The sequence below is a fragment of the Hylobates moloch genome, unplaced genomic scaffold (genome assembly GCF_009828535.3).
Source record: "Hylobates moloch isolate HMO894 unplaced genomic scaffold, HMol_V3 SCAFFOLD_8, whole genome shotgun sequence".
NCBI classification, from domain to species: Eukaryota; Metazoa; Chordata; class Mammalia; order Primates; family Hylobatidae; genus Hylobates; species Hylobates moloch.
The window spans coordinates 44,507,523-44,522,143 of NW_026652283.1; the positions used below are offsets into that span (position 1 = coordinate 44,507,523).

A 14,621-nucleotide genomic window follows, 5' to 3' on the forward strand; every position below is an offset into this window, starting at 1 on the left:
TTTTTTGAGACGGAGTCTCGCTCTGTCGCCCAGTCTGGTGTGCCGTGGTGCCGTCTTGGCTCACTGCAACCTCTGCCTCCTGGGTTCAAGCGATTCTCCTGGCTCAGCCTCCCGAGTAGCTGGGACTACAGGCATGCACCACCACTCCTGGCTAATTTTTGTATTTTTAGTAAAGACGGAGTTTCACCATGTTGATCAGGCTGGTCTGGAACTATTGACCTCGTGATCCATCCACTCTGGCCTCCCAAAGTGCTGGGATTACAGGCGTGAGCCACCACGTCCGGCCTGTATCATTATCCTTAATGGCTATGGATAAGCTGTCACATGGAAGTACCCTAATTTATTTAGCCATTCCCTTATTGTTGGACACATATGTTCTCAGTTTTTTTGTTTCTATAAATAAGGTGCCATACACATCGTTGCAGATGGATGTGTTCACCTTACTGATTATTCCCTTATTCTAGGTTCGTGGAAGTGGAATTGCTGAGTCAAAAGGCACATGCAATTTTAAGCCTTTCGATATTTCCAGAAGATTGTGTCAGTTCATACTCCTGCCAAGCAGGGCAGAAGAGGGCCTCTTTCCTGCACATCTTCCCTACTGTTGGGAAATATCATCAAAAAAATATTTTTTGCCAAGTTAATAGGCAAAAAATGGCATCTCAATTTAATTTGCATTTCTTTGATTACAAGAACAGCTGAACATCTTTTCACATTGGCCATTTTTGCCCTGTGGCTTTATCTGTTCACACACACATCTCCATTCAGTTACTCTTTTTGTTGTTGTTGTTGTTGTTTGGTTTTGGGGGGTTTTTTAGTTTTTTTTGAGACAGAGTCTCACTCTGTTGCCAGGCTGGAGTGCAGTGGCGAGATCTTGGCTCACTGCAACCTCCACCTCCCGGGTTCAAGTGATTCTCCTGCCTCAGCCTCCCAAGTAGCTGGGACTACTGGCAGGTGCCAACATGCCCAGCTAATGTTTGTATTTTTAGTAGAGATGGGGTTTCACCATGTTGGCCAGGCTGGTCTCGAACTCCTGACCTCACCCGCCTTGGCCTCCCAAAGTGCTGGGATTACAGGCATGAGCCACTGCACCCAGTGTCGGTTACTCTTTTGCATCTGTGTCTCGTATGAGTCCGTGGGCTCTACAAGCTTAGAGGAGCCATAGAGGACAGTGGTTAAGACTCTGGACCACTCACTTCCCGTGTGTCTTTGGGTTAGTAACTATGCCTCTGACCCTCATTTGCTCCATCTGTAAATGGATATAATGCCTACCACCCAAGCTGGTTTGGAAGATTGAATGAAGATTGAATGCTGTGTATGAGGCGCTTCCCAGGAGTGTGGTGGTGGTTGCTGTGGGGCTGGAAGCTATACATCTTGAGGCCTCACCACGTGAGCTGAAGGTGGTTGGCCTCCGTGCTGCCTGGCATCATCCGGGTGGTGCAGCCCCACTGCCTGCTCCCACGGGGGGACTTACCTGTGCAATAGGAACTCAGAGAACAGGCCCTGGGCCAGCATCACTGATTGCTGAGTGTTCTCAGGCTCCTCCCTGCCACTCCTGACCTGTTTCCCCACTCGTGACCTAGGGGCAAGTATTTCAGCGCTGCCCAGTCCTCCTATTGGCATCTGTCCTAGCAGGGAGCCATCTGCCCTGCCCTGGCATTTGGGAGGTGGCTAAAGGACCAGAGGCCCCAGAGGGCTTCTTTTCAGGCTCTCAGATTGGGGAACAGGGCCTCCTTGTTAGTGTTGAAAGAGGAGTCCTTCAAAAGCGCCTAAGCCCCAGGTCCTGTGTCAGGAGCCCTCTTACCTCTGCCACTGCCCTGGGCAGCCTTACCTTTCAAAGGGTTGAGGAGGATGGAGGTGGTCTTTCAGGCCTGGGGTGAGGAGGACCAACTTCAGACTGACAGGAGGGGCTGCGTGTGGTGGCTCACGCCTGTAATCCCAGCGCTTTGGGAGGCAGAGGCCGGCACATCACTTGAGGTCAGGAGTTCGAGACCAGCCTGGCCAACATGGCGAAACCCCATCTCTACCAAAAAATACAAAACTAACTGGGCATGGTGGCGCACGCCTGTAGTCCCAGCTACTTGGGAGGCTGAGGCAGGACAATTGCATGAACCCAGGAGGAGGAGGTTGCAGTGAGCTGAGATTGCGCCACGGCACTCCAGCCTGGGCGACAGGAGACTCCGTCTCAAAAAAAAAAAAAAAAAAAAAGGACTGCAGGAGGTGTCTCCGCAGGAGGTGCCTCCGTTTGGTTTCTCTGTCAGGGGCCGGCAGTATATGTTTGTGCTTCTGGGGTGTGAGAAGTGTCTGATGAGGCTGGGGAGAGTGTGGCGCAAGCACCCAGACCCTGTGCATGCTCCAAGGAAGAGTGTGGAGCTGTGGGCCTGAGTGAGCCCCTCCTGCTTCTGAAACACAGCACCAGGAAGACAAAATGCTGACTTATCCTGCTGGTCTGTATAACCTTGACCAGCACTGGGCTTGACAGAAAGGCATGCTGCAGGAGGGCCAGAGGGAAGCAGCCCAGAGGGTGAACACCCGCCCCCTGCCCCGCCTCACCCCACCCCTCCCCTCCCTCCCAGGAGGGTCAGGAAAGCTGGGTGCCTGCAGGAACTGGGTGAAAGGATGGCTGGACTGGAGCTCTGGGGTGGGGCCGGCAGGAGCCAGGGCCATTCTTGGGAGGCCACCACCCGGTCCGAGGAGGGCTGGGGAGGGAACGGAGCTAGTTGGGGTCTGGGAAGTAAGAGTCCTTCCTGAGTTGCACACAGCTCTCCCTGTGAGCTGGTCTCCTTGGAGAGTGTCTGAGGGCTGTCTGGGGTGAACTGTCTCAGGTGAAGATCAGTGTGCCCCCAAAAAGGAGCCCAGGCCTGTAGTCTGTTCTGTGCCTTCTCCCTTTGCCTCATGTCACACCAGGCCCAACTGCTCTGGCTCCAGGGCCACTCCCACCACAACCCGTGGGAGTGCCCCCCCCAAATCCCCCACAGCCATGCCCTTTGCACCTCGCATCTGAGCAGGATTGTCATTCCCAGTGTGGCCTCCCCTCGACACCCCCGCCAGGACTGCATACGAGGTGGGGGTGCCCAGCACAAGCTGGCCAGGGTGAGCCCGTCCTGGCTGTGATGAGCGTGGGGCCCGCCGCCCAGCGTTCCTGTCTGAGTGGTAATTGAAGCCATTAGCGCGCCAGCCTCCCTCGCCGGGTAATGGCAGGAAAAGCTCTTCTCGCTCCGCACTCTTGAGGCGGCGGCTGAATCACTCCCCCTCCAACCCGCCCGCTGCCGCCACTGAGACAGGGAATCTGACATTTTCCCTCACGACGGAGGGGGAGCTCTGGGGGAGGGGAGGGAGGCAGGCCTGGATTCCTGGCCTTTCCCTTCAGGAGGTTGGGGGGCAGTGAAGGTCTTGGCGCTCAGTCTGTAAGTCATGGATTCACCTGGGGTCGCAGATTTCAGGCCTGGAAGGACTGGCCAGGAAAGCCCAGGAGGCCGTCAGACATTCAGTGGTGTGGGGAGGGCACTGATGACTTTGGGTAGGTTCTGGGAGGGACAAGGAGGCGGGGAGAAGAAAGAGGCTGTGGAGCAGAGATGAGCTGTTTTGGACTTGTCCTGGGGGGCCTAGCTCCAAGGGTTCTGAGTACAGGTAGCATTATTTGTCTTGGGGTCATTGATAGGGCAGATAACGTGCACTCTTTGTGTGGTGTGGGTGCCCTGTGTGCCACGTTTAAGGCAGTGTGTGTGTGAAGTGTGTGGTGCAGTGTATACAGCAGGGGTGCTGCCTTGAAAGCTGTGTGCACAGAACAGGGTGTGCAGTAGTGGGTGCACACGTGAGCATCAGGCAGTGGGGAAGGGGCAGTGTGTGCAGGAGGTACTGCATGCTTTATGGGCTGTGTATGCAGCGCGCAGTGTTTGTGTGCACGTGTGTGCATCAGGCAGTGCGTGGGTGTGGTGTGTAAGCAGGTAGTGAGTACCTTAATGGGCTATGTATACAGCAAGGCGTATGCATCAGGCAGCGTGTGGGCAGTAGGCAGTGTGTGTGTTTGTATCAGGCAGTATATGTGTGCAGTGTGCCATGCGGCAGGCTACCTGTGTTTATATCAGGCAGCGTGTGTGTGTTTATGTGCAGCAAGGGTGTACAATAGGTGTGCAGTAGACTGTGTGCAGCAGGCAGTGTGTGTGTGTGTACAGCAGGTGGTGTGCAGCAGGCAGTGTGTATGTATCAGGCGGTGTGTGGTGTGTGTTTATGTGCAGCATGCAGCGAGTAGTTTGTGTGGTGTACAGCAGGTGGTGTGCAGCAGGCTGTGTGTATGTATCAGGCTCTGTGTGTGTGTGTGTGTGTGTGTGTGTTTGTACAGCAGGTGGTGTGCAGCAGGCAGTGTGTTTATCAGGCAGTGTGTGGTGTGTGTGTGCGTGTTTATGTGCGGCGAGTAGTTTGTGGGGTGTGCAGCAGGTGGTGTGTAGCAGGCTATGTATGTATCAGGCTGTGTGTGTGTGTGTGTGTGTGTGTGTACAGCAGGTGGTGTGTAGCAGGCTGTGTGGATGTGTCAGGCAGTGTGTTTATGTGTGTGTGTCCAGCAGGTGGTGTGTAGCAGGCTGTGTATGTATCAGGCAGTGTGTGTGTGCGCAGCGGGTGGTTTGCAGGGGTGGGTGTACAGCAAGCAGTGTGCATGGTATGTACAGTAGATGGTGTGCAGCAGGCAGAGTGTGTATGTACATGTGCAGCAGGCAGTGTGTGTGTGCGTGTGTGTACAATAGGTGGTATGCAGTGGGCACTGCATGTGTGTGCATGCAGCAGGCTGTGTGGTGTGTACAGCAGGTGGTGTGCAGCAGACTGTGTGTATGCATCAGGCAGTGTGTGTGTGTGTGTGTGTACATGCACATGCGCATGTGCAACAGGCACTATATTTGTGCAGCAGGCCATGTGTGTGATGTGTGCAGCAGGTGGTGTGCAGCAGGCTGTGTGCTTGTACATGCAGTACATGGTGTATGTGTGTGGATGTCAGACAATGCGTGTGCATGTATGTGTTGTGTACAGCAGGTGATGTGCAGCAGGCTCTGTGTGTAGGTGTGCCTCGGGAGTGTGTGGAGGTGGGAGTGGACAGCAGGTGGTGTGTGCCTTACAAGCTGTGTGGGCAGCAGCAGGAGTGGGCAGCAAGCAGCCCGAGCTGAAGTGTGGTGGGGTCAGTCTGGCACTGGCAGGAGGTCAGAGATGCTGTGTCTGGGCTCATTGTCTCTGGGACCCCGCAGGATCCCTGTTTGGAGCTGTTGGTCAGCCAGGAAGTTCGACAGAGTTGGATGTGGCCAGAATGATCTGGCTGAGCTGTTCTCAGCACCTGTGGTGGTCGACCTCAGCAGCAACTCTGTAGCCAGGCCAGGAGGTGGGGTGCACAAGATAGGGATCCTGCCCAGACCTGCCTGCAGGAGGTCTTGGGACCCTTTCCTCTCCCTCCCCTATGCCACCAAGCCCACAGTCCCTTCTGTTGGTTCCCACCTGGCCTCAGTGTCCAGCCAGGACCATACCACCTATGCCATGCAGGCCAGGGAATCCAGGTGTCTTGATGGAGTGCCTGGTGTTGCCAGCCTTGGAGCAGGCTCTGGGGAAGGGCTGTCAGGCACATGAAGTAGTGACCAGGGTGGGGGCAAATCAGTGCTGTACTGGGCTTGGACCTCTGGGTTCTGCAGGAGCTCTGACCCTGGCTGGCTCTGGGGCTCGTAGGATGATGAAGGACCTCTTGATATACCCTCTGACCACTCCCCAACACAGTCCTTTTGGAAATAGCCCTAGAGACAGAGGTCCAATGATAGACATATGACCCTGTCCTGAGGTATCCTGGGCTGGGCTGGAACTGGAGCAGAGCTGGTGAGGGACCTACATTTGCAAGATGGGTGCATGTGTGTTTTCTCAAGGAGTCATCTCTCCCTGCTCCACCTCTTTCCCTGCTCCAAACCTGTATATTCCTTCCACCCATGGTGGAATGACTTGGCCCAGGCCTGACTTTGATGGCTGGGGAGTTGGGTAAAGGGCTATTGCAGGCACAAGATGGCTTCCCAAGTGGCAAGATGGTATCCCTTTCTATTGTCTACATGTGTGTCTGGGGTAACAGTCTGCTTTGGCAGAAGCTGGGTCTGTCACCTACCTGATTTGCAGCACAGAGGATGTAGAAGTAGCCCCAGAACCTGGAACCCAAGCCAGCTTCTACCCCTCCCTTAGCAACTGAGGCATGACCTGTATACCCCTGGTCCAGCTGCTGTGGTCCTCTGTGACCTGTCCTTACACCCCCATGACCACAGTAGATTTCAGATCCATGCAGACTTGAGGTTCTACAACCATTTCCTGGAGGTTCTAGGCCCCAGGGATGGGGATGGGAGAGGTATTAAGTAAGTTCTCCTGTTTTTATTAGCTGTGATCTGCCTTGAAGCACCCAAGTGGATTCCCTTCCGCATGAGTGTTCCTGTTTAGTAGGTGGTACTCCTGCCTCTTCTGTTAGCCATGGACACTGGGCACTTGCCCTGTGCCCAGCCTGCCCCCCTGCCCCTATAGTCACAGGTACTTGTAAGGCCCACTGTACGCGTTCCCTAGCCCCATGACCACAGTGGAGCCAATGGCTCTGGAAACAGGCTCACCAAGATGGAGGTTTAAATGCCCAAATGCCCTGTGCGTGCACATTCTCCATCCTTGGTAAGGTGCTCCCTCCTCCTGGTTTGCTTGCTGGGGAGAGAGGACTCTTTTTTTTTTTTTTTTTTTTTTTTTGAGATGGTGTCTGACTCTGTCACCCAGACTGGAGTGCAGTGGCACAATCTCGGCTCACTGCAACCTCCGCCTCCCGGGTTCAGATGATTCTCCTGCCTCAGCCTTCCAAGCAGCTGGGACTACAGGCACGCACCACCACACCTGACTAATTTTTTGTATTTTTAGTAGAGATGGGGTTTCACCGTGTTAGCCAGGATGGTCTCGATCTCCTGACCTCGTGATCCACCCGCCTCAGCCTCCCAAAGTGCTGGGATTACAGGCTTGAGCCACCGCGCCTGGCCCTGAGAGGACTTTTTTGAGACGGAGTCTCGCTCTGCCACCCAGGCTGGAGTGCAGTGGTGTGATCTCAGCTCACTGCAACCTCTGCCTTCTGGGTTCAAGCAATTCTCATGTCTCAGCCTCCCGAATAGCTTGGGATTACAGGCATGCACCACCACGCCCGGCTAATTTTTTGTATTTTTAGTAGAGATGGGGTTTCACGAAACATGTTGGCCAGGCTGGTCTTGAACTCCTGACCTCAAATGATTCGCCCGTCTTGGCCTCCCAGAGTGCTGGGATTACAGGCATGAGCCACTGCTCCTGGCCAAATTTTAGTCAGAGGAATGACATGATCAAACTTAAGCTTCAGAAAGGTCCGTGTGGGTGCATAGTCGGGGCTGGAAGGAAACCAATGACAGGTTGTTGCAGTCCAGGTGAGTGATGGCATTGGCGCAAATCTGGGTAAGGGTAAGGGAAGATAGGGGAGCAGATCACTAGAAGGTTAGAAAGAGGCTGGGCATGGTGGATCATGCCTATAATGCCAGCATTTTGGGAGGCCAAGGTGGGCAGATCACATGAGGTCAGGAGTTCGAGACCAGCCTGGCCAACATAGTGAAACCCCGTCTCTACTAAAACTGTAAAAATTAGCTGGGTGTGGTGGCAGGAGCCTGTAATCCCAGCTACTCTGGAGGCTGAGGCATAAGAATTGCTTGAACCCGGGAGGCAGAGGTTGCAGTGATACGAGATGGCGCCACTGCACTCCAGCCTAGGCAACCAAGCGAGACTCCATCTCAAAAAATAATAATAATAATAATAAGATTAGAAAGAGTAGAGGCCTGCCTGGCTACCTGTAGGATTGGGGAGGTGCAAGCCTCCAGGTTCCTGGCTCTGGGGCTGGGTAGGTGGGGGTGCCATTTCTAAGATTCACGTACTAGAGGACCAGGTTTCAGGAGGCAAGTTGGTGAGTTCAGTTAGAAATCTGTTGAGCCAGGTGTGCGCAGGCATCTGGGGAGGTGTCAAAGAGGCCTCGTACACATTTGCCTGGCACTCCGGGGGGACATCTGGAGTTGGAATCTTGCAGGCTGAGAAATAGCAAATCTCAGGGAGCCAGAGCCAGGATAGAAGGAGCCCCAGGAACCGACTCTTCATGTTGGGAGGAGGTTCCTGAGAGACTGGAGGGAAACCAGGAGTGTGTGAGGCCAAGAAGGCCAAGAGAAAAAGTGTGCGAAGGAGGAGGAGTGGTCAGCAGGGTGGGGTGCTGCGGAGAGGCCTGGCATGTGTCCTTAACAGTTAGTTCCGTGGAGCCAGTGTTGGCTTTGGTGTTGGGAGACAGCGGGGCTGAGAAGTGAGAGGGAGGCTATCAGTGTCTATAGTGACTGGAAGCAGGGCCCAAACCTAGGGAGTGAATGGATGACAAGAGTCTCCCTGGAGTAGGGCTGAGGTTGGGGAACCACTGAAGGAGAGTCCATTGTGGGCCCGAGTCTGGAACTGCAGTGCGGGTCGGGTGTATGCGCAGGGCATGGCCCCTGGGTTCATGTGGTGGGGAGGCCTCAACCAGGTTGAGTAGGGCGATGTGGGGTGCCAGGGAAACCCGAGGAAGGGGGGGATGACTGGGAGGGGGAGGCCGTGCCTGCCAACAGGCCCCAAACAGCTCAGATTGAAAAACAAAACAGGCTTTTAAGATGCCAAGTTTGATGAAATCTGAGTGCTGGAAGAGGTGGGAGTTTGCTCTTGGAAAAACAGCTGAAAATCGAGACTCAAAGCTGCGAAGGGAGATGGGCCCGAGGCTCCCCAGGCCCCCCTTACTGCCTGGAAGCCTGGGGGTGGGGCTGGGCTCTCTGGGAGAGTGTGGGAGCGTGCAGTTCTGGCAGCCTTCGACTTTTGGAAGGCGTCTGGCCCTGGCCCTGCTGAGGATGGAGCTGCTGGAGGTGGCCTTGGCTTCTGTGGAGCGGCTGAAGGGCAGGGGAGCCAGCAGCCCTGCCACCTACAAGGTTCCTTCATGTGTCTCGTCCTTGCATGTGTCTCCAGGCGCACGTGTCTTGGCATAGGTGTGTCTGGCTTTGCATGTCTCCACATGTGTGTTTGCGTGTCTGTGTGCACCGCCTCTGGATCTGCTTGCATGTGTCTGTTTCCACAGGTGCTAGTCACTGCAGGTGCCCCTCCACATGCACATGTAGGTTTCTATTTTTACACCTGTCTGTTTCTCCATGTATATTTCTGTGGGTTCCTGGCTGTGCATGTTTCTACGGTGTCTGTGTGTTGAGAGGCAGGGTGAGACCAGGCCCAACACTCAAGCTTAGGGGAGGCGGTCAGGCTCACAGACGGTGCCACCCCAGGGAGCCTGTGTCTGTAGTGTGCGGGTGCGTGCCTGCCTGCGTTTGCACGGAGAAGCCACGAAGCTGGGTAAACATGGGTGAAAAGGTCATACTGACAGACGGTGATGCTTGCCCCAGGACCCTGCAAGGCGTCTCCATCTGTCAGCTTCCCTGGCGCAGTCCCCTCCCTCTGGCCCAGAGACTCACCCTCAGGCGTCTAAGGCTGAGCTGGACAAAGAGACCTGTGTGTACTTTGTAGGGGGCCTCAGCAGCCTCCACCCCCATCTTAGGCTCATCTGTCAGGACCCCAACACATGCCCCAGCTCCCACCAGACTTGCCTTGGTACTGTCATCCCACCACCTTCCCCCACAACAGCCTTTACAAAGGCAGTTTTCCCCTCCTCCCTGGAAAGCTTTCTGCCTCCCATGCTCATTTGTTTCCTGTTCTTGAATCTCCCTCCTCCAGGAAGCCACCAAGATAGCAAGTGAGCTGTGGAGTCAAACCGATCAGCTCCAACACTGCTGTGGGAGGTTAGCCAAGCTCTTATCCACCTCTGAACCTTGGATTCCCACCATCGACCCCCGACCCTTCCCCTCGCTAGGGCTTGTCATCGTCTTCTGCCCATGGGGCAACCAAACCTCTCCACGGAAGGGGACAGGTCTCCTTGCTGCAGTGGGTAAAGGCCAGCGCAGTTAGGTGCAGGAGGCATTCACAAACACGTGCACACTCCCCACCTTGCACACAGATCTGCGCGAGCCGGGGAGACCTTAGGGAATGTGTGTGCATGCTGCCTATGCATGCAGGTAGAATCCGCAAACGGTGTGGAGACTCGGGCTCCTGGGTACCTCTGAAGGCCCCTAAAGTCCCCATGGGCTTCTCCTTCCGTCCAGGGGACCCTCTTATCAGGCGATGGCCCTGAGACGCGTAGTGCGGACGCCCCCGGCGCTGAGGCTGCGGAGGCAGATGGCCCCTCCCCGCACTGTGCAGGGCACCCGGTTGGGGGTGGAGCGGGGGGCCCGCGTCGGTGAAGCGGGAAAGCCTAGTGGGAAGATTCCCTGGAGCTGGGGAGCCGGGGCCTGGGAAGGGGCGCAGAGGCTCCACCCAGGCGGGGGCGGGAAGGGCGGTGCCGGGGCGGACAGCGGACGCGCGCGCCTGCACGGACTCGGGCACACGCAGCCCTTCCGCCGCGGCGCCCGCCGCTCCACCGTCGCCATGGCTACCGGCTGGCCTGGAGCGGGGAGGGGCCCTTCTTCACCTTCGGCGCCAACAGGAGGCGATTTGAGGGGACTTAGCGTGACTGGTGCATCCCGGGGTTGGAACGTGGGTGCGTGCCTGCGACTCTCCGCGTGTGGGGGACCCTGGGGTTCGCTTTGCGGTAAATGCAAACGCCGCGGCGCGTGTGCGGGGCTCTGCAGTGGAGCCTGAGCCCCGCTGGCAGAGGCGTGGTGTGGAGGAGGGCTGCCGGCCCTCTCTCCAGCGGGGTGTTCTCGCCTAGAGCGCTGGCGCTGGGGGCCTACCACCCAGTCTCCTCCCAGCCCCACCTCCGATTTAGCTATGTGACCTTGGGTAGGTGTCTAGATGTCTAGATCTCTCTAAGCCCCTGGTTGCCCATGCACCTCATAAGGGTTTCGTAAAGATTTAAGTGATTTTGTAAAGCATTTTAACATAGTACCTGGAACCTAGTAAATGCTCCATAAATCTTACTGTGCCTCGTACCTGGGTCTCAGTTTTCCCAGTTGTTGATGGGTTTAGAGTGATCATGTGACATCAGCTGAGGAGCTGCCCAGGTCCTCAGCCTGAGTGTTGACGCCGCGGTAGACCCAGCTTCTGCGGGTGCCCGTGGGGGAAGGTGGTAAGTGTGCCAGTCTGGCTGATAGATCAGTTTACACCAGGATGCCCAGTGCTCAGCCAGGCCAGGCGCATGGTGGGCGTCGGGAAAGGGCTGCTGTACTTGGCTGAGTTGAATGTTCGGAGGCGCCTGGGTGGGAGAGAAGGAAGAAGCAGCAGCGAGTCACTCCTGAGGGGCTGGAGCCTTCCTGTAAGACCCACTTCCCTTCCCAAGTGGCAGAGTGGCAGACTTCCGAGTGCTGCCTAGAAGCCTAGTTGGCACAGGGGACTGGCTTTTGGGTCCCGCTGTTTTATGGACAGCTCTCCACACGTTCTGGTTTTAGGCTCTGGCGGCAGTGCCTGAGGGGTGATCTGAGCCAAGGACAGAGCCGCTGAGGGCGTGATAATTGAGGGAGGAAAATTAATTGTCCTTAATTTGGCGTAAATCCCAAAGACCTTCCCCGTGTAAGGAATTCAGAGTAGATTCCAAGACACGGGGCTGCACACATTTGTACTTCCCTTCCCTTCCCTATCCGCGGGTGGAGATGAAGACCACTTGACTCCTGGGCCCTGACTCTGGCAGGCCGTGGCCACGTTTTCCCCATGAGCTGGGCAGGTAGGAATGAGGTCTTGAAAGAGTTAGACTGATGCTCTGGAGGGCACCCAGGATGGCCCTAGCAGCCCTGAGTGTCCCCAGGTGTTGGGGAGGTGAGCCCTGCACCTCTGGTCCCCTTCAGGCCTTCCTATGGAAGCAAGCAGCAGCTGGGCCAAAGGAGGCTGATCCCCTGCCTGGTGCATCTCAGTCTTCTTCATTTCCGTCCTCCTTCCCTTCTCTTGCCACTGTTGAACATTTTACTTTTAAAAATCTGAAAGGACACTGTGGGATCATATTTACAGCCAAGGAGACACTGGGTTTATGTCCAGAACTTCTAGGGCTACAGGTGGGGAAACGTACAGCCAGGTCCCAGGAAAGGCTGGGGCCACAAGGCCGTGCTGGGAATCCTACTGCTCTGTAGCCTGAGACCTCTGCTCCTCATGGGCCACAGTCCCTTTGGGATGCCCCAGGCAGCTGGAGCCCTGGGGAGCGTCCCCTGGGGTTTGGCAGCAGATCGATAGGTATCTTGCTCCTGCCTGTTGGGGCTCCTCCAACTCCCTTTTCTACCCGCCCCCCAATCGCTCTCCCCAGGTCTCCAAGAGGCTCCAGGGAGGGGTGGTTTCTGCCAGCCTTTACCTTCTTCGTGTGTGAGGATGCCATGTGCCTTTACTCTGGCATAGAAGCCTGACTTCCCTTGGCACATGGTCCCACACACTCATCTTGTGCTGGGCTTGTGGAGGGGAGGTACAGAGTGGTGCCGGTCTCCCCAACCATGAGCCCAGCTCCCCCCCTTCCCCAGGAGACAGACAAAGGACACACATTCCCCTTGCCCCACATTGGGTGTGCCTGGCATCCACACTGGGAGAGACACTCTGCTGAGGCCTTGAAAATTGGTGGTTTGGTCCTAGTGGGAAGGGCCTCTCACCAGCCTAGGATGGAAGAGGGAGCTCCCGACTCTAGTCTCAATACCTGTCTGCCCCAGTGGCTCAGCCCTTATTAGTTACACCAGCTAATATTCACTGGGAGTGAATTCCATATCAGATGCTCCGCAACACCTTGCATGCATGATCAGATACAGACCTCACAGTGGCCTTACCATCAAGGTGGGCACTTGAACCCCGTGTGTAGATAAAGGAGACACAGAATGAGTAACATGCCAGGCCCTAAAGCTAGTTCGTGGTGAAGGTGGGAGTCCTATTTGGTCTATACTAGTCCTGAGCCTGTCCTGACTTGTGCTTCCAAGGGTTGGAGAGTGGATAGCCTTGCCCAGCAGCCCCTCGGGGCTGATATGGGAGCCCATGTACAGTGGGAGTGGGTTTGCTGCTGACATCTGTTCCTCTTACTCCATGCCAGTGACTCCTCTGTGTGCCGCCCCCTAGCAAGCTGGGAGAAGGCAGCCAGGAGGGAGTTTTGCCTCCCCCTACCAACTTTTCGTGTCTTTAGAGCTTTTTTATCTCCTTTGCCTCCACACGCTCAGGCATGGTCCGCAGCCCTGACCATGACTCCCAGGGTCAGGACTGAGTGAGGGAGAAAGCTCAAGGTCAAGGCTGCAGTAGCGAATAGGTCAAGGTCAGGATCAGAGTTAGAAGGGGATCATTGGTAGGGCTGGGGGTGCCCCGGGTCAGGGCTAGAGACCAGGTGGTGACCTGGGGCTCTGCCATGTGATAGAGCTGAAGGCTGGATGAAGGGAACACTGTGTGCGGACAGGGGAGAGGGGGCTGGACAGCACAGAGGCCTTCAGGCTGAGCTGTGGCTGTTGGATGCTGTGTGAGCTCCCCGCTAGCTCCCCCACCCCCTGCAGCCCCAGCATCCATGCAGTGCTTTCTGCTGTGACCAGCAGAGCATTGATTATCGTTCTTCTCGGGGCCTGAAGAGATAAGTGCTGACACCTTCAGTCTGAGGCGTTGCCTCTCAGACCTGGAAACTCCCTGACAGGGCAGGGGTGGGCCCCACTGCAGCCTCTGCCCTGCCAAAGAGACTTAGGACCCTGGTTCCTCAAATCGGGTTAGCTTCATGCTTAGAAGTCAAAGATTGGGGAGGGGATTCCTGAGGGCCCTGGCCAACCTGCAGTTGGGGAGGTTACCCCCAGAGGGGTCATAGGGGGCAGGCAGAGCCAGCCCCAATACACACATTGCTCTTTGTCTGCAGAGGAACAGCTGCCCCCTGGGTTCCCTTCCATCGACATGGGGCCTCAGCTGAAGGTGGTGGAGAAGGCACGCACAGCCACCATGCTATGTGCCGCAGGTGGAAATCCAGATCCTGAGATTTCTTGGTTCAAGGACTTCCTTCCTGTAGACCCTGCCACGAGCAACGGCCGCATCAAGCAGCTGCGTTCAGGTGAGCAGAGGGCAGGGGTCAAGGGGCCTTGCAGACCTCAGAACAAGTGTCTTGTCAGATCCCAGCACAGCCTCTTCCCTTGGGCCTGGGCGCCTCCAGAGCTGGGCGGAGGGCACCTGGTGGGGTGGGCTGGGCCTTGCTGCAGGTGTGCCTGGCTCAGGGGAGAGAGCTTGTGGCTGGCTGTGCCTTTACCTTCTTGGGATTGTGAGATCCAGACTTTGGGCCAGTTCTGCCCCTCCCAGCACATGTGATGTGCCAGCGTGGTGGACTCTTCAGGGGTGCTCTATGGATGTTCACCCTCCTCCTTCCCTGTAGCCTGGCCTGAGACAGGGCCTGGATGATGCTTCTCTTTGCTTCCTCAGATGGCAGGGCTTAGCTGGGAGAAGAGGCCAAAGGTGCCTGATTCATCAGGCTTCAAAAGGCTGGATCTCAGGGGCCTGGAACTAAGGGGACTTGCTGTTGTCCCTCGACCACCAGAGCCACCTGTCTCCTCTGGATGTCTCCGTCGAGCCAGCTCAGAGCCCTGGGAGCAAGGATGCCATCGTGCAGGAGG

The 14,621-nt window shown here is 56.2% G+C and overlaps 1 protein-coding gene across 16 annotated transcripts in view; it reads left to right on the top strand.

The window, feature by feature from the left end:
* The window catches only part of PTPRF (protein tyrosine phosphatase receptor type F), a 97,588-nt gene that overhangs the window by 26,186 nt on the left and 56,781 nt on the right, over window positions 1-14,621 (top strand). For all 16 annotated transcript variants that reach the window (XM_058442371.1, XM_058442370.1, XM_058442374.1 and 13 more), the window contains one exon: window positions 13,880-14,068. In XM_058442371.1, coding sequence (XP_058298354.1) covers window positions 13,880-14,068 — 189 coding nt within the window. The remainder of the gene's footprint in view (window positions 1-13,879; window positions 14,069-14,621) is intronic.